Source organism: Rissa tridactyla, chromosome 4 (genome assembly GCF_028500815.1).
Source record: "Rissa tridactyla isolate bRisTri1 chromosome 4, bRisTri1.patW.cur.20221130, whole genome shotgun sequence".
NCBI lineage: Eukaryota > Metazoa > Chordata > Aves > Charadriiformes > Laridae > Rissa > Rissa tridactyla.
The window spans coordinates 63,917,229-63,942,849 of NC_071469.1; the positions used below are offsets into that span (position 1 = coordinate 63,917,229).

At 43.4% G+C, this 25,621-nt stretch overlaps 2 protein-coding genes and 1 long non-coding RNA gene across 8 annotated transcripts in view; 1 reads left to right on the forward strand and 2 right to left on the reverse strand.

Moving 5' to 3' along the window:
* Positions 1-5,965: 5,965 nt before the first annotated feature.
* Positions 5,966-8,362, reverse strand: HSPA2 (heat shock protein family A (Hsp70) member 2). The gene has a single exon (XM_054198828.1). The coding sequence runs from the start codon at positions 8,265-8,267 to the stop codon at positions 6,363-6,365; it is 1,905 nt and encodes a 634-aa protein (XP_054054803.1). The 5' UTR covers positions 8,268-8,362; the 3' UTR covers positions 5,966-6,362.
* Positions 8,363-8,764: 402 nt separating this feature from the next.
* Positions 8,765-14,154, forward strand: LOC128908502 (uncharacterized). 2 transcript variants are annotated; one of them, XR_008465978.1, is made up of 5 exons: positions 8,765-9,646; positions 10,089-10,164; positions 11,285-11,399; positions 12,172-13,863; positions 14,074-14,154. It is a non-coding gene; the product is annotated as an uncharacterized LOC128908502 (long non-coding RNA). The 2 variants fall into 2 exon arrangements; XR_008465977.1 differs by lacking the exons at positions 10,089-10,164; positions 14,074-14,154 and having other exon boundaries at positions 12,172-14,063.
* A 30-nt stretch (positions 14,155-14,184) lies between these two features.
* The window catches only part of ZBTB1 (zinc finger and BTB domain containing 1), a 28,278-nt gene continuing 16,841 nt past the window's right edge, over positions 14,185-25,621 (reverse strand). For 2 of the 5 annotated variants that reach the window (XM_054198827.1, XM_054198824.1), the window contains exon 3: positions 14,185-16,085. In XM_054198827.1, the coding sequence (XP_054054802.1) occupies positions 16,075-16,085 (11 nt within the window). In that variant the 3' untranslated portion in view covers positions 14,185-16,074. The other 3 variants (XR_008465976.1, XM_054198826.1, XM_054198825.1) reach the window with 3 other exon arrangements.

The window sequence follows — 25,621 nt, forward strand, 5'->3', positions numbered from 1 at the left end:
GGTTTTTCACTTCAAATTTGTCCAAAATCGAAGCTCCTAATTCTTTGTTTTCAGCAATTTTCACTGTTTTTTCACATGTTAACACTGCTGCATTTCAGTCCCATCCCTTGTGTCATCCAAAGCACAGGGCAGTTAGGCAGCTGCACTGTAACTTCTGGAGAGATACCGTGTCCCCTCACGTCCTTGTCTTCCTGGGACACCAGCCCCCACCTTGCCCTAGGTTCAGAGCCCTGTGGCCTGGCTACCTGCTGCGTTCAGTGGCAACTACATCCACAGGGGCAAATGGGCTAAAGGTGTTCGATAGGCAAAGGCAGAATTAGCTACGGAGTCCAGACCGAAGGTCTAAGGGAAACCAGGAGGCAATGACTGCCTCGCATCGCTTACGCACCACAAGCTGCTTTTGGAGAGCCAGAAAAACCAGCTGCACATTCTTTTACTGAAATCCTCGTGCAATTACTCCCTCTGCGTGGTTTTATCAGATGAGATTATTGAACATTAGCAGTTGTCAGCTATTTTCATGCAGCTAGGCATTTGCCTTGTGCTCCTAACAATCAACCTTTTGTTATTAACATGCCTGTAACAGAAAGGCAGAAGTACTAACCTCGTATTCAATAGGTATTTTCAAAAATCTGATTTTGATTCTGTACCTGAGATGCTCAGAAATCTATCAAGATTAAGAAAACTGTCATAGCCTAGTTCCTAGTTCTTCTGTAGCATATAATAACCATCTCCCTGGTACAGAATGAGGGGAAAAAAAGTTGAGAATTGAATATAGATGTACTGTATTAAAGTACAGTGCTATTCAATTCTGTGAGCTTTGAAGGTAATCATTGCAGTGAACTTTATTTTTAGGTTTTAGTTTATTACAGACACTTTTTAGCTTAGTTATCTTCCACCTGTAGTGCCACAGTTAGGACTAAGGACTTGCTAGCATCGGTTGTCGTTAACCAGGCTGTTAGCACATTTGCAAACAGGCTGTGAATGAGGTCTGCCACAGGAAAATAAGGAGTCTGCCAAATGAGAAATAAACGTGGTTTTGAAAGAAATATGTTTACATTTTTAGACACAGCCTGGCAAAAAGAAATGCTGCTTTCAGCTCTGACTGTCAGTTCAACCATGCAACAGCTCTTAGAGGGATTGACAGTTAGAAAATATTTCATGATACTTGGCAGTGAACAGCAAGGCAACCAAGACCAATGAAACCCATGGGGTTTTCTATATAGGCTTGCTGAAATACATAGCATTAGGAGTTCTGGAAGTGGTTTTGCCTCCTTAATTCTATTCAGAATGGTTTTTTAACTGCAATCATTTGCAGCAGTGACATTTTGAACTGCTCCAACAGATAGGGTACAGGTGCTGCTACCTAAGCACAAGCAAGAATGACTTTATGCTTCTTAGTCCAGAGTGCGACAGTGATCTGTCAACTTGTGTACAGGCCAACACACAAATACCAATTCCTAAATGGTAGCAGAGAGTATCTTCAGCAATGGAAAAGGAACAAAAATTTCCTATACTTGATTTCCCTTAAAAGAAAGACTACCAAAAATGTGCTGCCTCTTAGAGGGAAATTTATCCCCTCTCTAAAATTCCTGGCTGGTGCTGTTATTGGGATGACAGGAGGAACCAGCCTGTCTATGTCTCCACCCTACTGATGCAGGAGAGAGTAAAGGCAAATGGGTCATGGAAGGGTGGATCAGGCGTTTTTAATACTGCTGTTTCATATGTGGAAGTGAAATATGTTGTTGCATCTGGAAATGCTGGCCTGCCCAACTATATAATCACCACGCTGCTGCAAGCAAAATCTACTCTAAAGGCAGGTCTATGCTATAGGCTTCTGCTTGAATAAATATGAGGATGAGAATGGCGGAGAGATGTGATACCTGACCCACATAGGTGTGCTAAAGAAGCTTTACTAGCATAACTTGTTTCGCCGTGGGGTAGGGAGGGGTGATAACTCTCCTGTGATGAACAACTACAGACATAATTTCGCTGCTGTAAGAGCATCCATATGCTTTGCTGGTTTAATATCACAGCATTCCCCTATGCTAAGGTACAGTGTCCCTGACGTAGGCAGAGATTAGACCACTGTGCGCTTTCTAAAGGGACACGGTAAGGGAAACTCATGCCAGTCACAGGGCAAAGGAGGAGAAATGCGGAACACCTTTTCAATAAGTAGAGCTTGAAATGCTATTACATTGCAACGCACTAACAAGACTGAAGAAAAGAACTTTAAAATTAAGTATGCATGCTGGGCGTGTGTGCTTTTTAACATGATGCCTTGCATTTAACTTGAGTGCCAAGACTGGAAATGTGAATTCCCTGAACACTTTTCCCTTTTCTTCCTGTTCCTGTGGGAGTGGCTCACAATGGGGAAGACAAAATTTATGGTGCAGTTCTGAGGTGCCACATCTCCTTCAGAGTCGTCTCCCCTTGGCTGCGTCCCACAGTGCCCCAAACCTTCAAGGAGAACCTTTCAAATAAACGACAGGCAGCTCCCGAGAGAAAGGCTGCCCAGCCTGCAGGGCTCTACGCAGTGTCTCCCGAGAGATAAAAGGAAGGCTGCCGGGATACATTCATTCCTGTCTTTAAGATGGTATCACAAGGGGATGAGCAGGGCTGCAGCCTGTCTGCTAAGTCCTCTGTGCAGAACTTCAAACAGACGCTCTGGAGGCGGCAGGGCACGGGCTGACTCACCCGGCCGGCTGGGTGGACACAGCCTGCCCAAGCACGTCTCAGCTTTCCAGCTCCCGAGTGGGTTGCCCTCAGACAGCTTTCTTGTCCTCAGCTCCCTCCGAGGGCTCTCACATGGCACGTTATTTTAGTAATGCTTTCGGCTTTGTCTTTTTTAGGCTCTTCTCTCTCCCCTGCAAAGAGAGGGTGGGGAACTGCAGGGTGACACAGGAGCGATTGCTTTGCATTGCAACACACCTGGCTGCACCATGAGCCAGGTGCTAAGGTGCTTAAGGGTGATTAATTTGGGTGATTAAATTCTCCAGTATTAATGCTACGGGTGTTCCCCTGTAGGAAATAATACCATCCATATAAACCCAATCAGCAAATATGAGAAGCCATCAAAAGTTAGCACTGTAGTTACACAAGTGCTACAAAGTTATAACCACTTTATGTCCTTCCTATGGGCTTGGTCTTTTCACTGAGCCCTGTTGAAGAGCAAGTGAAGTTCGAAACCCAGGCCCATGATTTTGAGAGAAGGAGGTGGCTTTCCTTGTGAGTCAGGAGAGTACAAAGGAGGAGAGATGCTGAGTGTGGAAGCAATGAAACTGCAGATTTTACACAAGATTATTTTCCTGGCTTTGCCAAATTCATTTGAAACGTGCAACTGCTCCCCAGAACTACATGTGCACACCAAATACACCTATTTGTAAATGAGGAACAGTGTTTGCCACTCTGACATTACTTTATTTCTTTAAGAAACTGGGTGAAAAAATGTAGACCCACTGGAGTCAGTGTGAAGTTTCCACTAACAGGATCAGAGTTCACTCTACAGTAAGTATAATATACTGAGAATCAACACAACGTTATTCTTTGTTTTATAAACTAAGTGGATGAATGCAAGGAATCTAGCTCTGAGCCCTTCGAGTTTTCTGCCTCTTGCATTTTGGGGGGTTGTTCATATATTTGAAAGATTACTTTGTGCCTTGAGACTTCAAATCTTTTTCCAGTCATATAAGTCAGCAGAAGTTTCTCGTCCTTTACATATCCCACACACAGTCGAGGTGCCTCCATACTAAAAAATATCCCTTCCCTAGGAAAAAAAATTATCCAATTATTCCAGTGTTAACCTGTTCGTGTCCTCAGCCCCTGGGGTGTTTTGACCATCAGGATGGGTACTTCATTTATGTGGTCTTCTGTTACTCCCTGCCTGCCCCACTGCTGAAACAGGCACAGGCTGATGTGTCACAGTGCAAGCGTGTGACAAACTATCTGCTGTGCGCGTTTGGCTACATTAGCTCTGCACTACACTTAAATAGATGTTTGGGGGAAACAACAAAAAATTGTGTTTAATAACTGGGAAGCGACACCGAGGAATGCACACTGAGGGCCGAAAAGTAAAGGAAACTATGTGCTAACGTCAATTACCAGCCAGAGAATAGAAAAAATAGTTAACCCGCATTAACAATGAACGTGGGTGCTACCTAATCCTTACTGTCATCCCATAGTAGAGGGATTTCTGTTAGGAAGAATGTCTCTGACAAAGTATTGCACTTTGCAGCAACAACTTTCCACTTACAGATAATCTACTGCTATTCATAAACCTATTTATGTACTAGTTCCTAGAAAAAAAAATTTTAAAAGTCAGAGTATCTTCCTATTCTCAGGGGTCCTATATACGTTACAGCCTGGAAATCAAGAGGCTGATTGCCAGGAAAATGCTGTGTACATAAAGACCAAAAGCACCCAGCCTGATAACAGCTTTTCGAGGTTTCACTGAAGCACTTGGCAGGTGCTGAACTTGCTGTAATTGACTTCTCAGGTCTCCCTGTGATGGCACTGCCATTTACCTATGAACCGTTCAATAAACCTGAAGTGGTTTTGAATCATTTGCAACAACAGCTGATCAAACAAGCTTTTTACATGCCTTGCGTTCCCCTGTGGCGACTGTAACCCCTTTCTGTAGCCAGTGAAGAGAAAGCTGCAGTCAGTGCCCTGGCAAACCAGCCGAGAGAAGTAAGGTAATAAACGAGAGTTTCGCATCTCCGCTGATTATTTAATACTAAACAAGTTTATTTTTGTCTGCCCTCTGATCACAAAATATTTTTCTAGATTTTTTTTTTTTTATAGATCATCTACAAGCTGAAGGAATCGGGGTCCTAAAAGTTCTTTGCAGCACGGCGAGCCAGCAGGGCAGCTCCTGCCCTATTTCCCAGCACACCAACACTCCCACTTACTAACGAGCAACCAAACAAAAACACGGCGGACGATTCCCTTCAGCTGCCCACTGCTCTGCGGTTTTTTCCCTTAAAGGACAAGCCAGTCCAAAACATGCATGTCATCAGACTCCTCCATTACAGCTCATTAATTTGCAGCTCCTCAGACTCTAAACACGGCGTTTTTTCGCATTCTGAAACAAATGAAGAGCTCTGGAGACGGTTTGTAGTAAAGCCAGACAAGTTTAACAACTACAATTTTTGCCTATTCTATCAAGTTCAGCATCCCAGCTCCCTACTCAGCACTCCTGGCTCTCGGGGTCCTTGGCAGCTGTACTTTGGATCGTCTTAAGACGGGAAAAAACACATTCAGTAAAGTTTTGAAAGCTCAGCTTGCATACTAGCAACCCAAGAATAACTCAGCGATTTATAGAGCTGCCCACAAACCGGTCTCTATTTTATCGAGCACAGCCGCCTTGCCAAGCAAGACTATTTTTGTTGTACTTGTTACCCCGCTGTTTTTATCTCAGTGACACGAACACGACAAGCCACCCTGCATTCCCACTGCTGCAGCCCAAGCCACCAGCTGCAGATGAAGAGCAGATCCTGCCCGAAAACATTCCCCCCCCTCCCCACCGCCAAACCTTGGGGAAACTTTTTCCCTGCCGTGGCAGTGTCCCGCTTACACCACCCTCGGCAGCAGGGCTTGGGGTCCACAACACCCACACCCCCCGCTTCCTGGGGGAAGCCGGCTCACCCCTGGGGCTGGGCTGCATTCAGGCAAGCCGCTGCCCCGGTATCAAGCGCATGGTAGTCACCGTACCCCGTTCCTGCTCACATTGCCTTTCTGGGGTTCACTGGCCGCCCCCCCACTGGAGTCAGCACCCCCCGCCCCAGCTCAGCAGCCTCCTGGCACCCACTTGCCCTGGGGCATGGTCCCGGGAAGGGGGCGGGGGGGGGGAGGGGCAGAAAGCACAGAGCTCAGAGGTCACCGACACCACCAGGAAGGTCTTCCTCACCCCTCCTCACCACCATACACACCCCACCCCACCCTACTGCCCCTTGACAGACAGGAGAAGTTTATGCTTTAAATACGTTTTATTTATTACCAAAATTTCCAGAAGCCAAATGTGGCATTTTTTTTTTAATCTTTCATAAAGATTTCCATGCATAACTTGAAACTTGTCAACTGCAACAGTCAAGTGGTTACTTTAGAAGAGACACTTGAACAGAGACAAACATCCAGAGTACAAACAGCTGTATCTGAATTAACAAAACTTGTCTATTACTAACCTTATAAAGCAGGACGTGCCTTCCCTTTTATCAAAACCAAGCTGACAGATCTGCCTTTATACACACCCAACAGAATAAACTCCTGTTATCGGCAAGGACGTTTTCCTTAAACGTTAGAAAAAAAAAAATACAAAGCAAAGAATAGAGTGACTGTCCATAAACCAGTCTTTACTTCAGTCCTCTTTAATCTACTTCTTCGATGGTCGGGCCACCAGAGCCACCCGCCCCGGCCCCTCCAGCTCCCTGGTACAATTTTGTGACGATTGGGTTGCAGAGTTTCTCCAGCTCTTTCTGCTTGTGTTCGTACTCTTCCTTCTCAGCCATCTGGTTGCGATCGAGCCAGGAGACCACCTCCCGGCACTTGTCGAGCACTTTCTGCTTGTCCTGGTCACTGATCTTTCCCTTCAGTTTATCGTCCTCCACTGTCTGCTTCATGTTGTACGTGTAGGACTCAAGGGAGTTCTTGGCTGCCACCCGATCCCGGTTAGCTTCATCCTCTGCTTTGTATTTTTCTGCTTCTTGCACCATACGGTCAATGTCATCCTTGCTAAGGCGACCCTTGTCATTGGTGATGGTAATCTTGTTCTCCTTACCCGTGCTCTTGTCCACGGCACTGACATTCAGGATACCATTGGCATCGATGTCAAAAGTGACCTCGATCTGGGGGACTCCACGGGGTGCTGGGGGGATGCCTGTTAGGTCAAACTTGCCCAGCAAATTGTTGTCCTTCGTCATGGCCCTCTCACCTTCGTACACCTGGACCAGGACGCTGCTCTGGTTGTCTGAGTAAGTGGTGAAGGTCTGAGTTTGTTTGGTGGGAATGGTGGTGTTGCGCTTGATGAGAGCGGTCATCACCCCACCAGCTGTCTCGATGCCCAGGGACAGAGGGGTGACATCCAGCAGCAGCAGATCCTGTACATTCTCAGACTTGTCTCCCATGAGGATGGCTGCTTGCACAGCAGCCCCATAAGCAACAGCCTCATCGGGGTTGATACTCTTGTTGAGCTCTTTGCCATTGAAGAAGTCCTGTAGCAGCTTTTGGATCTTGGGGATACGAGTGGAGCCACCCACCAGCACGATCTCCTGGATCTGGCCCTTGTCTAGCTTGGCATCACGCAGAGCCTTCTCCACTGGCTCCAGGGTGCCACGGAAGAGATCAGCATTGAGCTCCTCGAAGCGGGCACGAGTTATGGAGGTATAGAAGTCAATGCCCTCGTAGAGGGAGTCGATCTCAATGCTAGCTTGCGTGGAAGAGCTGAGGGTGCGCTTCGCCCTCTCACAAGCTGTACGCAGTCGCCTCACTGCTCGCTTGTTGCCAGCAATGTCGCGCTTGTGCTTACGCTTGAATTCTTCCACAAAATGGTTCACCATGCGGTTGTCAAAGTCCTCCCCACCCAGATGGGTGTCACCAGCTGTGGACTTCACCTCAAAGATGCCATCCTCAATGGTAAGGATGGATACATCAAAAGTACCCCCTCCCAAGTCAAAGATAAGCACATTCTTCTCTCCAGCCCGCGTACCTTTCTTGTCCAAGCCATAGGCTATAGCAGCTGCTGTGGGCTCGTTGATAATACGCATCACATTAAGGCCAGTGATGGTGCCAGCATCTTTGGTGGCCTGGCGCTGGGAATCATTGAAGTAAGCAGGGACCGTGATGACAGCATTCTGCACCTTGCGCCCCAGATAGGCCTCAGCAATCTCCTTCATCTTGGTGAGGACCATGGAGCTGATCTCCTCTGGGAAGAAGGTCTTCATCTCCCCCTTGTACTCCACTTGCACCTTGGGCTTGCCACCCTCGTTCACCACACGGAAGGGCCAGTGCTTCATATCAGACTGCACTGTGGGGTCATCATACTTGCGGCCGATGAGACGCTTGGCATCAAAGATGGTGTTGGTAGGGTTCATAGCCACCTGGTTCTTGGCGGCATCCCCGATGAGGCGTTCAGTATCAGTGAAAGCCACATAGCTGGGTGTGGTGCGGTTGCCCTGGTCGTTGGCGATGATCTCCACTTTGCCATGCTGGAAGACACCCACGCAGGAGTACGTGGTGCCCAAGTCGATGCCGATTGCCGGCCCTTTGCCAGACATGATGACGGGTTCCTCTGATGGCTCGCGGTCGCCTCTCCCGCCACCCACTCCCGCTGCTGTCCGCGGCGCGATGTGCCGGTCCGCCGCCGCCCGCGCCACTTTTATAGCCGCCTCAGCCTCCTTCTGGAACCTGCCAGAACCCTGGTGGCCAATCCAGCCGCCCGCCCGCCGCTACCAGCCAATCGCCTCTGCCAGTCGCCCAACAGCACCCCGCCCCCTGTCTCCCGACCAATCAGAGCCGTGGCACCCACCCGCCAGCCCAACCCTCCCCGCTGTACGGCGGCCAGGCCGTACTTCTTCCTGTTTTTTTCTCGATGGGTCTCGGCTTTGCAGCGTGCGCCACCGCCCTCGGCCAATCGCCACGCGCGCTTCCCGTTCGCCCCGCCCCCGCCCCATTCGCTGCTAGAAAGTTCCAGTGGACGTTGGGCGCAAGGCCGGGGATTGACATCAGCGTTCTCCAATGGAGGCCGGGCAGCCGGGTGAGGGGCGGGGTGAGGGCGGCTGGTGAGCGGCGGGCGGCCGTCAGGCGGATGCTGCGGTGAGGCGGGAGCGGGGCAGCGCTCGCCTCCCAGTGTCCGTGACTCCTGACGGCTCAGCCCAGCGTTGCGTGGCAGCTCCCGGTGGGGAATTTACCCTTATTTGGTCGCAAGGCGGCAGAAATTCAACCCTCCCTCCCTCACACGCACAGATACACGCACGCTCCGTCCTTCCAGCCTCCCCCTGTCCCGTCAGGGCGACGCGGTCGCCGAGCCGAGCTCCCCGCCTTCCCCGTCCGGGGCTGAGGTGCTGCCAGCCTGAGGAGAATTCTGTAGCAGAGGGAAATTCTATCCTGTGGCAGAGGGAAAGTCCCGCGGCCAGCACAGGCTCAGGCAATTTTTAGCCTTATTTTGGCTGAAGTTGGCCGGCTGACAGCCCTCGCTGCGCACATCCCCTCAGGGGGGCAGCGAGGGCCCCGGCCGCCCCCAACGGCGAGGGGCCCGTTGTCGCCGCTGCCCAGGCGGTGGGTGGCCTGGCCTGGCCCGGCCTCGGGAGGCAGGGGATGGCGTCTGGCTTTCCCCTCTGAAAGAAGCAGTTAGGGGTTCGGGGAGCCCTGCTGCTGCTGCATGTGTCTTTGCGTGGTCACGGCCATTCTTGAAACGCCTCCAAATTTTTGTCTGTTGTGCTAATGTGAAGTGTCGTCACGCCTACGTTTAGCAAAAGCTATGGAGCTATTAACTCAGAGCTAGGAAAGTGCTTTGATGAAAATATATTAAACATGAAAATCTGTTGTCGTTCCTACAAATTATTCCTCCTTGCTTTGAGACAAACACTTCAAAATATTCCAGTTCTACTAAGGAGAGCAAAATACCATGCTGAGATCTTTTTTCCTCAGAGGCTTAGTGAATAGCTCCTTTTGGATACCTTTAAAAGTGTGTCTAAGTCTAAGTGTGTTACCCATAGACTTAACGTGTTACATGAGAGAAGGATTAAATATGCTGTATGCTTAAATCATCTTTCATTAATTTTGTCCTCAGTCTTCAGCATTATGCTATAGCAGCTCTTACAGAAAATATGTGTTATAGCTTTTCACAAAATGACTTGTGTCCATGCAGTTATTACAGATGCTCTAACTCCCGTTCAAAAACATCCTTGTTTCAATTAGCATATTTTTCAAAGCCTTTTTACAAGACATGAGGATTCCATCTCTTTCGGGTAGTAAGTGTGTATTTAGTTTTGAGATGGAAGAGCTTTAATTTCTGATAGTAAATATTGTACATGTTTAAATAACTATTATTCTTCCACCAATCCTGGTCTTTTTTCACATGGGTTCTGACCTTGGAGAAATCTGAAAGAAGTCAATGGAAAATGGAAACCATCAGCTCTCCCTACCTCCAACAGGAGCTGCACTATATATACTGTATGCATATTTCTTTGATGGGAAGGGTGTCGGTTTCTCTTGTAGTTAGACCAGTGACTGATTCATCACGGAACTATCTCTTCCTGTAATTCACTGCTACTTCATTCAGTTGATTGTATCCTATGGAGCAGGGAGAAATGCCAGAGCAATACAGAGTTGGTTGATAAATTCCGTTTTAGCTGAAAAGCTGATGTTATTTATTGCTTGTATGCTTGTGAGGATTATCCCTTAGGAGCACTAATAATGAATGAGAACCCTGTTTTGCTAGCTGCAGTACAAACTCAGGCCCTGTTGTTTCAGAGTAAAAAGAGGATTCCTGCCTCAAAAACATATGTACAGAAACAAGAGATGGAGACTAAGAAATAACACAACAATATTGATTAGCACAATAAGCAGTCTTTGCAGCAAAATTAATTTGATATCTCATTTAAGTGTAGCTGTAATGAAACAGGTTTTATCAGATTTAGAAGTGATATTTCATTAATTTGGCCCAAAGCTTTTAGCTATATGTTTTATCAGCGTGGGCACAAAATATATACAACAGCTCCAGACAAAACTTGTTTGGGGTTTCCTTGGCCCAGTAACTAATATGGCCCTGATATGGTTGTGCTGATACCCAGATGTGCTGATAACCTGCTAAAGAGGTGTTTGCATTGACTGGATTACTGCTTACCCATGATAGTACTCCTTCAGTCCTATTTATTTCATCATTTGAATTGTTGTTTTGCTATAGTAAATTTGTGGAAAAGATCCTGGAGGAATGTATGAGCATACCCTTTTAATGCTAATGGTGTAAATGACACACTTGTGGCCATTCTCAGGAAAAATCAAAAGGTCTGTAGACTCAGCCTACCAAATGCTTCATTTAGCCTGTTGTAGAAGCATTTCTTTTCATGCAGATGCTGTTTTCTTCTTGTACAACGATATGTATAGGTCTGAGCTGCATTTTAGGTTTTGTTCCTAATCAGAATTTCACGTGATGTTCTTGCCATCATCTCTCATCTCTTACTGATGTCCTTAGAGAAAGCCCAGTCTAACTAGAGGAAGCAACATCTAAAACCTTATTAAACTTATTCTCTCCTCTCAGCAGAACTATTACAAGCCTGTTTTTTGTCAGCAGTTCTCCAAGACTTGCAGCACAATTTGTGAACCAACTCATCTATGCAGTCATCTTCTCATATGGGAAGAGCCGCATGATTTTCTTTCATGTTGCTTCATATGCAGTCATGTGACAGGTGAGCCGAACAGACTGGTTCAGAAATTAAAGAGTGAGCTTTACGGTGAGGACTTCAGTGCAAGTTTGATTTTCCCTTTAACAAAACATTCGCTGTTATTCCCCCATCCTGAATCTGTAAGCCGTATTTTCATAGTAATTCCCAGAACAACAAGTGCCTCTGGAAGGAGTAGGCCTCTTTCTGATCCATTTTTTTGGGTTTAGGATCAATAATGCACCCATGTCTCCTGTTTGGCAGTGTTACCTAACATGCTGTAGACTATTCTCTATTACACCACCCAGACAGAAATGGAGATGATATTTAGATTTCTTCAGTGAAGAAAGAGCTCAGTATCTGGAACAGAACTGAGAACTCAACCCTTATCTTTATCTCGAGAAAAGGAAGACTTTTTCCACATATTTCATATTTCATAAGGCAAGGTAGTATAAAAATAGTAGTGAACACAGGTCACAGTTCAATCAGACATAAAATATTAAAGTTGAAATGCAATGGTCTGCTCAGGTTTGACAGTCAGAAGATCTTAGACCTTAAATTCTGGTATCCATTTCCCTCGTATCCATTTCCCTCGTATCCATTTTCCTAGTAAAACTATCCAGAAAATTGCATAAATCAGATTGTATTGGTGAAGATAAATGAATTGTTTTATAATACAGTAAACAGTTCAGAAAAGTCTAAGCAACAGCTGTTTTAAGAACAAATAATACTTTGTCATACATAATACCTTTTCATCACTGAAATTCTTCATCTTGCTTATATTTGTGAATATGTCTAGTAATTGGAATTCAGACAAGAGCTACCAGTGTATGAAGTGACAACAGATTCTTCTGACAAGGTGCTGTTGTGTTAAAAATCGTAGTGTATGTGGGGGGAACAATGTAACTTTTTTGTGTTATTTTGCTCTTGTGTACCTCCACTTTTTGCACACAGATGCTCCTTGTTAATTTGAAAGGCAGCTGTAATACATGGGTTTTTTTAAGTAAGTGTTCCTTTGTTTTGGTGAATGACAAAATAAAGTTCTGCAAATTATTATAACATGTTTTTGGCAAATTACACAAATGCATGATCAGTAACATGGAAATATTCATAACAGCAGAATATAAGGCACAGGCATTTGGTATTGCCAAACGCAAAGTTCAAAAATGATGAGTCAGATCACCTAAAATTATAAACCTGGTTTAAAATTATGAGCTTAAAAAAACCACGTGGCTTTATTCATCTTCTGACTTTTTAATCTTTACCATATGTTCAGATTACACTTTTAGGCTTTTCCATGTAATTTGCAGAGCTTTTTTTTTTTTAATAATAAATAAAATAGCTGATTACACCATCTCACAACTGAAAACAGGCTGCCTCAGATTGATTAGACTCAATAAAATCGTAGAAGTTGTCAACACTGATTAAACTAATGCTTGATGTTTCAAGGAATAATTATTTTATAATTAAGTGGTTTTAAAGCACATTTATTTACATAAACTTCTGACAGTTTGCTGAGGAATGATTAAAACCTGAGGTTAGTATCACTAGTGTTAACTAGATAAACTGGTGTGCTGTGCATTTTAGGCACAGTTCTTTACTTTCCTACAACTGCAGTCTCCTTTTCTTGCAGCCACTGCCAGCTCTACTGACAGGACTAAATAAGGGACTTTAAAGCAGGTAGTTTGCAAATAATCATAGAATCAGATCAGAAAAGGACCTCAGTAGGTCATTTAGTCTCATTTTGTGTCTAACCGAAATCTCCTTTCTTGCAATTTAAGGCAATTATTTCTATTCCTGTCAGTTGTGGATTTGAGAAAACGTTATTCCATTTTTCTTTGCAATCAGCTTTTACATACATATGAAAATCATTCTGTTTCCCCTCTACTGTCTCTTCTGTCAGATGACCTAAAATCATTCAATCTGTGCTCAAAGGCAAAGTTTTCTCAGCTTCTAGACATTCTCATTGTTTTCTCCTGGATTCTCTGCATGCAACTTGTATCTTATTTTTCAAGCGCCATGGTCAAAACTGGAGATGTTACTAGCTCACACCTTATCAGTTCTGAAGGAGCAAATTATACACCAGTTTAGACATTTCATTTTTTCCTTTTATTTGCAACAGCATGATGTTGCAGACTCATTTTCAGAATTTGAGCCAAAATAACACATCGATTCTTTTCAACAGGAATTAAGCAGCTGTTCCGTTACTTGCACAGCTAATGTTTCCAGCTTGCACTTGTTCCTATTAAATAACATCTTATGTTTTCAGATCATGTCTTTACCTTGATGGGATTATTTTGAATTCTAATCTTATCTTCTAGTACTCTTGAAGTCGAACTCTGCTTGGTCTTGTTTGAAGGTATTAAAAGGATACTCTGTATGGTCCGGCGGTGAATAAATGAAAACAGAAAATTTTGTCTAGAACTGCTATGAATGCGGTTAAACAACATACTGTAATTATTGGCAGTAACTGTAAAGCTGGAAAATTATGGTAAGTCTTAAACAAGGGAAATGGTGTACTGCAAACACAGGCAAAGACTAATACTTCATACTCGAGAAATATAATGTGATTAATCTCTCAAATTCACTTAAATGCTTGAAGAATTTTTATAATAATTGAACTGTAGCAGTAATCTTTCTTATTTTCTCATTCCTGTGATCATTTTTTACTCATCTCAGTTTTTCCTTTTGTCATTCTTAGGTGGATGGGAAAAACGCAGAAGCAGATGAAGCAGGTGATAACTGGAACTTCACCCTGTTGCCAGGACTGTTTTAACTCAGGTGTAAGATGGAATTAAATGAGAATAATAAGCAAATTTGTAAGAATATTTTATTAAAGATACTTTATAAAATCACAGAATAAGCTTTAAAGGTGATGAAAACTAACCTGGAATGTCTTCACTGGTACTCTACATAGACTAAAAATAATTGCTAAGTTACAGAACAGTCACAGCCTGTTCTAGATGTCCTACGCTTAGTATACTTTTGAAGGCCTATCTTTAGGTGATGCTATAAACGTATTTCCTTTCTCTCCTCTGCTTCGTGGTGGTTCTACCATGAAGGTCCTTCCTGTTCTCTATGGAAAGGACATCCCATTTTCTATTAGATTTCCCAGCTATATTGTGCCTTCTCCCTGTGGAGTCCCCAGTGGGATCTGGCTTTGCCCAGATATTCACCATCTTCCCCTCTGCTCCAGCACAACCACTGGGACAGAAAGTGTCGGCATTTCAATATTGCACTGAAAGCTTTTAAAATGCCTATATTAATGTTTAAGGTGTTATGTGTTAATAGAGCCGATACCTTCAACATCTATATGCTGAAATGTTTGGGGCTATATAATTAGTTTAAGCAACCACATTCAAAGATATCTGAACATCTTTTCTTGCATTTGTATAGCAACTTTATAAAACTCAAAAGGAGTAAAGCAAGCACAGACACATGCCCTATACAAGCTGCAATACAGACAGTATTTTACACACTTCATAACAACAGTAATGAAAATTATGCCAACTATAAATAAAATTATAGACAGACTCTTCTTGAGATAACAGTTATACTGAACAATGAAACATCCTTTTATAGTAATGAGTAGAATTAGTAAGATGCATAACTACAGCAGAATATAGATCAGCATGTTTAGTCTGCTTACATGTCTCAAGCTGATCCACTGTTGCCTGGGGAAGCAAAATAAATTAATTTTTTTTTTATCCATGCTGGCCCTAATTTGAAACATTTACTGCCTTCTTGGTTTTTTGGTTAGTTTTTTTTCCCCCCATTAATTTAGCTGGAAACATTGGGATTTCTAAAATGCTCAAATCTGAACATGAATGCCTGATTCTCCTCTTCAAGCCAGCTTTTGCAAGGCCTAGATCCAGAACAAGGTGCACCCTGTGCTCTGTGAAGATTTTTTCACATTTACTCATCTCCTTGTTGGTAAAAATTTTTCCCCATTCTTGTAATAAGACCAGAGCACCATTTCTTTACTCTCCACATACAAGCACTGTGCTCCATGGAAGGTCCTCTTCAGCTTGCAAATGATGATCATGGCAGCAGGGGGAATCGGGTCAGCTGGATCTTTCTCACCATCCTGTCCTTCCTCAGGGACCCTCTGTCCTCAGTTTTTAAGATTTTTTTTTTCACCTTGTACTCCAGATTAAATATTTTTTCCTTTTTTTTAACACTTGATAGTTTAGCATTGTAACTGTCTGAAAATACATACATTTCAGTTCATGAGTATACACTTCTTATGTTTAACTAAAAAATCTAAACAGTTTTTGACAGAAATTCTAAGAAGCCTCATTTCAGAAAAGGTGCACTCCAGCACACGAATAGCAAATTCTGCAAACTCATTTCATAACTGAAAATGAGTTAACACAGCCCTTAACACCTGGCATCTGCCGCTTTTGGCTGTCTGCTCCATGAAAGGAGACTTCAAATTTGTTTTTAACAGGTGTAAATAATAGTCACAAGGAAGTAAGTTTTATAATACAGAGAAGAGTCCAAGACAACTTTTACTGCATGTTCTAATTTGACTGCTTTGGTGCCTTTTGCGATTGCTGCAGTATGTCAAAAAAGCAAAGGTGGTGCCAATTCAGATCTGGCACACGCGGTTCTGAGTTTTTATGAAATCTTTTGCCGACCAGTTCTTCCTCATGTCTTCTTCAAACCTGGTTCTCTCAGTTGTTCAGAAGCTTAGAAGTCCCTATTTCACTACTGCCATGCAGAAAAGAAATGCAAGAAAAATATTAAAAGTCAGAAGCCCACACTCCAGTACTGTACTTGCTAGCATGATGTGGTCCCTCCCACCTCACTATGGTGTGGTTTTGCTCTAAATACCCATCCTTCAGTTATATTCAGAGCACCCACCACAGTCAGGAACTCTGAGCCATACGGTTCATTTCCTTCAACCCCTACCCCACCAAAACACAACTTAACCTTAACGTTTTGATCCTGTTTCAGAAACTTTTGTTTGTTTCTTTCTCCTTTGCCTTCCATTTTCAAAACAGCTAAAGATTTCCTGAAGAAAAACTTCCCTTCCCAAGCCTCCCGTAAGTTATTTTTAATACTGTATGTGTTACTTTCCAGCAGTGGTTTATGACTTGGCTTAGTGGAAGCTCAAAAAATTGCATGAGTATTATTTCCCCTCAGCTTCGACTTCATATAGCTTGGATCACCCCCACCCTGGAATACTTCTTACTGCGTCATATTTGCCTCTGTTTGGGGTTTTTTTGTGTGTTGTTTTTTTTTTTCTTGCCTAACTCAGAGTTAACTGTTATAGGTTTTCTTAACCCCCCTTCCCAAATTCTTATTTTAGGTTAAATGCAGATAAATTATATAAATATTTACCGTTCCTGTAAGTCTCTTTTGACTTAACTAATTCATGACAAATAGGAGCAGCTTTGTATCCGATATGAACAGTCAAGAAATTGGAAACATGTGGATGTAACTTTTAAAGACAGTCCTCAGGGTTGTTTTTTTCTTGGTACTCTGACTTCTTTCCCTGGATATGTAAATCACATTGTACAAATGGCTGATTTGCACTCAGTGTTTCTATGCACACAGTGGCAGCCCTGGACCAAGTGGTTGTGTCTAAACTGCAGAGCAGGAAAGGCTTCAAGACTGCACATGAAGCCAGGTTTATCAGCTGTCTGCATTACTTACCTGCTACAGCATCCTCAAGGCCAGCTCACAGCTGAATTTCCTGGCACACCTTTGAGAGGAAAGCCTTGACAGTGGTGCTTCACACTTCAGTGTGCATTATAGGATGCCCCGTGTGACATGTGGCCAGGCCCTCAGCATATGCCAGGCCCAGAATTGTCTGTATATCTGCCCTTTGTGCCATGTCACATACTTGATGGTGGGCAAAATAGCAATCTGGGACAAATGGCTTTTGTTTCATGACAGGAGGGTGATGTGAACATGGGGAGGCAGGTCTTGGGCAAACTCCTAGCTTCAAAGTACTGCTGGTTCTGGCAGCAAGTCCATGTGTCTGCCTAATACATTCTTCGAATCCCGGAGGGGATTTCATTGGACTGATGCTGTTATCTCAAAGTAGCTCTTATTTGACTAGTTCAAAGGTCAGGAAATGCCTTTTTTTTTGTTTGTTTGTAAACTAACAAAGGAGAAAAAAAGGTACTCTAACTACAGTATGCCTGTGAACATTATTTTTCCCCAGGCAACATCAGTGTTTAACATTGCTGTTTATTAAGATGCCGGCCTGCTTTTACAGTCAAAGATCTCTGTTAATTCAGATCACACACAGCTCACACAGCATGACTGAGCTTCTTTACACCACCACCTTCAAATACACTGACTATGCTGTGTGGGACCACCTCTGAGTGTGCCTGTGAATATTAAATTACATTTTTCCAATGAGACTCCAAAAATACTGTTAATCAGTGCCAACTGTGGTGGTGTGGTATACATACAGAACTGTGAACACCAGAGAGCTGCTGGCACTGGCAATAGCTTTTAGCCCACAGTAAGCTAAATTAGAGGTAAAATGTTGCGCCCTCCTCCCAGACTCTGAAATCCTCTAGCTATCCTAAAAACAGAAGTTGTTTTAGGAATGCACAGCTGCAAGACAATCTGCTTCACTCTTCACACAGTGAACTGCTCAACTATAGAAACGTTTGAGCTTTTTAAAGATGCATGTTTCCAGTTAGCCACCAGATGGAGCTCATACCTCCCCATCACACAAATCCATGAACATCTGCAAAGTTAAAGCACTTCGGAGATGTTACAAAGGACGCAGTTCTTTCCACTTCATGAAAGTCAGAGGAAGTCTGTGATTAGCTGGATGTTTACAAATAAAAGGAGAATCTGGAGATAGATCAAAGATAACTCTCCAGATTTGGCATGGTATCAGGTTCCTGTACTAATAGCATCTGTATGGGTTTGACTGTCACATTTAGTGGTTAAACTTGGCGTATCTCATCATGTATTAATAATGCTTTTTTAATGCTTAGCGCCTTTATAAGAAGTCTGAAGATTCAGCCAGCTAAGGACCTGAAAAAACAAAAAAACAACACCCCCCAGGAAACAAGATCTTCCAGGCTCCATTTAAAAGAGAAGCACCCGCTGGGTTCTTCCTCACCCTGCTTTTTGCAATGTAAAGGGAATCAAGAAGCAAAGATAAGCACTGTTTCAAAATCCAAAGGATGTAGTACTTCAAGCTTAGTAAATAGGAGCAGTAGCACTCAAAGCCTGTTCTCTAATGATCTAAGTAGCTTGGATGGTCCAATCATACCATATATGATTTTTACTGAGAAGTCTACAGTTCATCCAGGATCTCAGTGACTTTGGCACAGCCCCAGTGACTGGGGAGAAAAGCAGATCTGAGATAAAAGATTGTGGTGTGTGAAATACACTGAGCTAATGTATATATGTTTTAAGGGACATCTTTGTTTTGACTCTGTGTAACAAACCAACATAGCTTGTGAGGTCTGGAAGGCCACAGACTATTCCTACTTTCATAGTAGTGCTCTGTTTGAAGCTAGTATTTCTATTTGGGGTCTAAGCCACACTGAACTTGATCAAATAAAAATCAAATGATCCTTCTCCAAAGGAAACTGCCTTTGAACTATTTAACTCTTTCCACAACAAACTAAAGCTGAAAGAACTGTAACAATTACTGTAAGATTTTTTGTGTCTTAATGGACTTATTTTTCAGTTTTTAAGTTACTGTTCATCAGAACCTGTCTTTTCTGGCAGAACTGACCGTGTTCGCAACAGCCAGTAAAATCTAAGTGAAACACAACCCCTTCTGAAAGCAGACTAGGTGGGGCTAATCCTCATACTTCCAGGCATGCGGATTGTGCCAGTGTCATGTTTTACAGCAGTGTACACAAATTATATTTAATCTACCTGACAGCAGTGCAGCTCAGAGATCTGAGCTCTCTCCTGGGCTGTGGGACGTACTAAGACAATTTCTTCATCAGTTCCAAGGAATCCTATCCTGTATTTCCTCCTTCTACAATACTAGTATACCTATTCTTTTCCTGAAGGAGGCATACTCTAGATTTCATCTTTTAAAATGTTTCCATTTTGTATAAATAATTAAATAACCAATGGGTAGAAACCAGAACCTCAGTATTTTGGTATTTGGGACTCCCTCCCAGTAGGTACGAGTAGGAACCCCATAGGCAGGGAGGAAACAGAGGCAGCATCTTTAGCACCCTAAATAAATGCTCTAACAATGGCTTGTGTAAAAGGAAGGAGCATAACCAATACCAGAAGTCTGGTGTATCTATTGCCAAAACCAAAAGTAATCTATGGTATTCAGCAAATTCTATTTTTAGCCAGCGTATCTGCATTTCCACAAACTTTCAGGGTCTTGGGGCTTTTGCCATGGAGAGAAGGACATTATATTACTTCTCCCATTCATTTTCTGGGGAGTCAGAAGCAGAAGTCCCTCTGGTGACCATCCCCAATGTAGCGGGATGGTTACCTAAAAAAGGAGAGAATAGGTATTACTGAGTTGCATAGGCTGAACATGTGAGAACTATTAAACAAAGGAAAGATGTTAGCCCTAGTCATTGCTTTAGAACAGGAAGAAAGCACATCTTCCCATTTCAAAAATCAGAAGGCAAATAGAAGAGCCAAAAGGATGAATTTTTAAAATAGCAACCCTGTTATCAGGGGAGATGGGGGAGAAGAGATGGGGAAGGACTGATTTTTGCATCTTTCATGTTGGCAACGCTGCTGCTGCAGAGACCTTGGCAATTGCTGGCACTGGTGGCACTTTGCCTGACAGACAGGTTGAGAAACCAAGGATTTGTAGAGAATTCTGATTTCCAGTGGATTTACCATAATCCACACAGCTTCCAGGATTTGGAGGCCTTTAAGGAATGCTGTCTTCTTTTTCCCTGTTAGGAGTCTTGGGATGTCTACAGAACTACAAGACATACTTATCTGAGATCATCTCTTATTTGCAACAACAAAAAAGAGTATACCCCAAAATCTCATTGATGTAAATCACAGTTCAGTTTGAGTAAAAACAATAGCAACATTGGGACTTCGTCAGAGAGGGACGTTCTTGAACAGCTCTGAAAGGGCTAAGGTTTTTTTTTTCCTCCCATAGGAAATGCTACATGCAGCATTGTTTTTGTGGTTGTAGCTGCAGGAAGATTTAGTATCGTTTTAGTATGCCAGAAGGAATCAAAATCTTGCAAGAGAATCAAAAATACTGACCACTTCTGAAATGCTAGCTTCTTGGGGTGAGGTGTGCTATGCTAGCTACACAAAACAAATGGACAGTTAAAAAAATCTCGCCTTGGACTATCTGCTGATTTCTCATCTCATGTTATCTTCTCTTGAATACATTAATATGAAACTTTAAAAACATATTTTCAACTACTTTTATATGGGGAATGTGCACAAAGCACTGAAAACAGATTCTCGGAAAGCATGATGAAGAATATTGTTTTCCTGTGACTTAACTAAAAAAAATTACAAGACATTTGAGGGCAAAAATGACCCTAAGAAAGATCTGACAGCATTTCTCTTGTAAAGCTGGCACTGGTCATTCAAGTACATGAAAAGGAACATGGGCTGTTTGTTTCAGGGCTGAATATTTATAGTCATGATGAACTGGCTCCTGAATCATGAGCTCTGTTGCCCTGTAACAAATTAAGATTTGTCTTTCTGCATGAAAGAATAAAATAAAATCACAATTAATTCCAGAATCGTAGAAGTGATTGTAAAAGTGGCAGAAGACACTTAATTTATAAAATGTGTCCCATTTTTTGGCATCTTCCCCCTACAAAATCTCAGCTATTAACATGTCTCAAGAATACACTGCACCGCAATATTTTAGGAGTTTTTTTGGAAGTTGGAAGAAAACACAGAAAACTGGTTTATAGCCGAGAACTACAGAAACGTCAGCTTTTAAAAACATGTTCTTAATTTCTAGCCTTCAACAGACTTTTATAAAGTCAAATTAGTCATGCTTCATCTTGTAGGTCTGTAAGTCTGTGACAAGCATCAAACCAACTGAGAATTAGGAAAGTCAGAATATTTGATTTTTAACCCTTTCAGATTAGGAAGCATTTAAAAGTCAGAAGCAGGCACACAGGGATAGTAACAGATAGTGCCAGCATCTCCTTAACTTACGCAAGGAATTATCCCAAGCTTTGAATATTAGACCAAAAATGAGATGACTGTCTCCCCTTATTGCAACACCCAGAAAAGCGCACGTTGTGAGCAGCAAGGGGCAGAAACCAGCAGGAGAGCCGAGGCCCAGCTGCCAAGCGCGCAGGCAGGCTGGAGGGCACGAAGACCAGAGGAAGGTGGGAACCGTTCCTGGTGTCTGGCTGGACAAGGGGCCCAGCTCATTCTTGGCCTTGGGCCAGGCCAACCGCGTGAACCCAGTGGCGTGGAGCGCTACGTAGCCTGTTTCAAGAAAGACTAAGAAAGCCCCAGAGCATATTTGAAGGGTGAGCTGAACGCAGGAAGGTTTCCAGTTCTCATAAAGAGGGCAGATAGCATAGATGTGTCTCATTTGTATGTAAGAGGCTGGGCTGCCTTTTTTCCTTATCAGGAAATAGGAGATGAATGTAAGAGTTCAGCTTCCACAAGGATGCTTGGGGAGACAGAGACCAAGTTAAGCTCGGGATGTGCTTTGAGTTCTGGCACCGCTCATTTAAGCAAACGAGCCCCCTCCCACCCACACACATCTCTCCCCTCATACCCCCCCTTCTGTTGTGCTAGCGCAAGATTTGATGTAGAGCTGGAGGGGGGAGCACAGCAAGGAACTGATACAGCCACAAAATAGCCCCACAGGGAATAAAAAAGCCTGTTGTTTGATTCAGTTCATTGTAAAGCTACATAAATATGTGCTTTTTGACAATGGAGAGGGTGGCACACACGGGATATGACAGCTGAAACTATGTAGGGAGGAGGAAGGGGCTGCCAGGGCTCAAGGTGGCACTGCCTTCAGGAACAAACGTACGTCCTCAGCAATAGCTGAGATACTCTTGATGGTTTAACACAACTGTGTTCAAATACAATAGTGTAGTCAAAGTATTCACTTTCATAACAATATATTTTAATATACTCTCCAGGGCAGTACATTTTCTGTCTTCGGGTTTCAATAAAAAAATACGCTGAATTGTATTTCTCCATTAACTGAAAATATTAAATGGAGAAGTCCCCTAATAAAAGCATAAATTCTCAGAATTCTGTGATATTCTATTCAAATCAAGATTTCTCCACATCTGGCTCCGAATTGGCTCTCCACATTCGCTACGAATATCATTATACACAAGTGTAAATACTCTTTGAATTAACAAGTTGTCGATAAGCATTTACAAGTGTGTATATATATATTTTTTTTAACATTTGAAACACCTCCTCTGAAACTGAAAAAGAAGCTCAACAGCTTTTGTGATATTTTAAAGCTCATTTCAGGTCTTCATGAATTCTGTTTTTAAACTTTAAGTAAATCCTGAAAGCCGAGAGCTAGGCTGGCTACTTACAAATTATTTTCAGGGTCACAGCCGACACCGCTGCCAAAATGAGGAAAAGAAAGAACAGATAGAGGTCCTCCAAAAATAAGAATAGCAAATCACTTATATTTAAGTCAGATCATCCAGCAAGTCTCTTCTTTCTGGCTGTGCCTTGTGCAATGTGATACGCTTACACCTCCACTCTCAAGGATCCTTAAGTGCTTTTACCCTCTTAACAGTCCATGTAGCACAGGAAGGAGATGCAAAGGAACTATGTTATGATGACTGAGAAGTACAAATTTGTTAGAGGAAACAGAACTCTAAATGAAATAATTGTGTTTCCCCTTCACTATCTTTCAAGTAATAGCAAGACTTCTAGGATATTGTAACTCCAATTGTTTTTTTTTCAGATCTGCTTTTGTTCGGTCTCCACAGTAATTTTTATCACAGTAGGAGGGCTGAAACACCGTAATTTCACTCTCTGAAATGTTGTCGCATTCTGGGGAGGACACACCTGTCCCCAGGAGCGACCAGCCCCAGGCTGCCTCAGCACCCACCCCTTCTCCCTGTTCACAGCAGCCAAATTCCTCCTGTCACTCCAGGCCTTTTCTGTAATAGTCCCATGCTGTTCCCCTGCATGCTTTTTCACCTCACCATAAACACTATCCCCATCTACTTGCAAACCAGGCTGTCTTGTTTGTGCCTTAGTACCTTTGATTTGTTCTCCTATACTCCCCTTGATAACTTTTCAGGCTACTTCAGTCATTCTGGTTTTCTCTGCCTACATACAAGTAGGTCCGCTCTTAAGCTCCCCTGCAGTGCAATTCATGCTCATTTTGAGCCTTAGTCTGGACATTCACACACATGAACTCCAAGACACTGGGTTTTGTTTCACAAGAACAGGAAAAAACATTAATTCATGTTCAGCTGGAAAGGTTTAACAAACCTTCCTTTGAAAGGCTACTACAACACAGCTTATAATTGAAAAACAAAGAGTATTCCAGGGTGTTTATAAAGTTAGATAGTACACATAAATACCATCATGCCCAGTTCCTCCATCTAACTTCTGCAGTTGGCAGGTCTGCTTACACTAGGAAGTAACTTCTTTGGTGAAACTTTTTTGGGTCAAGTTCAGACAAATTCATTGTAAACAAGGGCTCCTGACCCTCAGCACGAGTCTCCATAAATTACCCTTAGCCCTTCACTGTATTCAGGAAGATCTCTTAGTTCGCAGAGGTCACCTCCTCCTTTTCAACAAGGTCTTTAATCTAGGCTTTGCTGTGCCACCGCCGTCCTTCCAGCATAGGGGCTGGCTCTACTTGGTACGCAATCCGCGCTCTGAGCTTGTGCCGTAGTGAGCTAATCACCCGGGCCGGCAGCTCCCCCAGCCAAGCTGAGTCATTCTCACTCCAGTCTCGCAGGACATTTTATCCACTCCTCCAGCCGCCCCCTCCATGCCACCTTTGGGATTTGCTTCCCACTGCACGGCTCTAATCCTGCCCGCCCAGCTTTCGTCCAATGCCTCCTCTCCCACTCCGCCTTCCCACTTCCCCAGCGCCACACGACTCTTCTGCCAACTCCCCCAGCACCCTCCAGTTCTCCCTCACTTCCCTTGGCTTGTCCCAGTCCAGCCACAGCCGGTACCATAAGGGATAGCCTGCATGACGGAGAATTGCTGTGCAGTGTATTGGCCCCACCAGCTCTTCCACTGCAGCACTTGACTAACTACTTCATCTCCAAGACAACCATTACAATTAAATATGTTGTCTTTTTAAGAGTCTTATAATCACCTTACCACTGATTCCAGTGCTGAAAAGTGTTAAAATACCCATCCTGCTTAGTCTTTGAACTCTTACACACTAAGCCTCAGCCTGGCTTGGGATGGGAAATGTGGAGTAAATCCTAAGAAGGGGAAAGCTCTGAATTAACTGAAATGATGGAGTGCATTCATGTCCATGGTCTTTTTGGCCCCAGTGTTATTCAGGACATGTTTGGCTTCAGCATCATACAAGAAAACATAGGACTGAGCGGTTACGGCAAAATGCCAATGGCCCGAACTGCACCCAAAGCCGTCGGTGCCCGGGGAGCCGGCTGCCGGCTCAGGGATGAGGTCTGGTGGCAGGTCCTTCTCCATCACTGCAGAAGCGCATGCATCTACCAACCAAGAGAAATTCTAACACACATTTAAAACTGAGTAAATGCAAGGCAACTCATACTAATTTAAATAGTTATAGTGGAGATTCTGAACTGTATTAATTTCTGTAGTCTAACATCAAAGCTCAAAACCCTTCGTAATGCCCAAGAAACAACAAAGGATCAAAACTCAACTACGACAGTGACAAACACATGAAAGCCCTGGACCAGACTCTCAGCTCCTGGCTCCTATTCTCAACCCCACCAATAGTGTCCAAGGTGATAGAACAGAATAGAATAGAATATTGCAGTGGGAAGGGACCTACAACAATCATTGAATCCAACTGCCTTAATTGCTGATCTAAATTGCTTTCCTCCTTCCATGGCTCAGTGGGAAATGGCATTACTACCCTCTTTGTCAAAGATCTGCCGGGAGACAGTACCACTAGGTTTTATTTTTTAATAGTTTCCTCCCCCCATTAAAAATCATGCACTTAACAAACATTTAGACATCTGGTGCCTAAGAGTCAAAGCCAGTCGTTCTCTCAAAGGCCAAGCTGCCTCACTGAATTGATGTCAGCTGACACTTAGTAGGATTTTTAAATTCAATTAAATTAAGAGACAAGCTACGCAGATTAGGGCTATACTAGAATCAGAAAGGAATCTTAA

Coding starts and splice junctions, on each gene's coding strand:
- HSPA2 (XM_054198828.1), bottom strand. CDS start 8,267: ATGTCTGGCAAAGGGCCGGCAATCGGCATCGACTTGGGCACCACGTAC.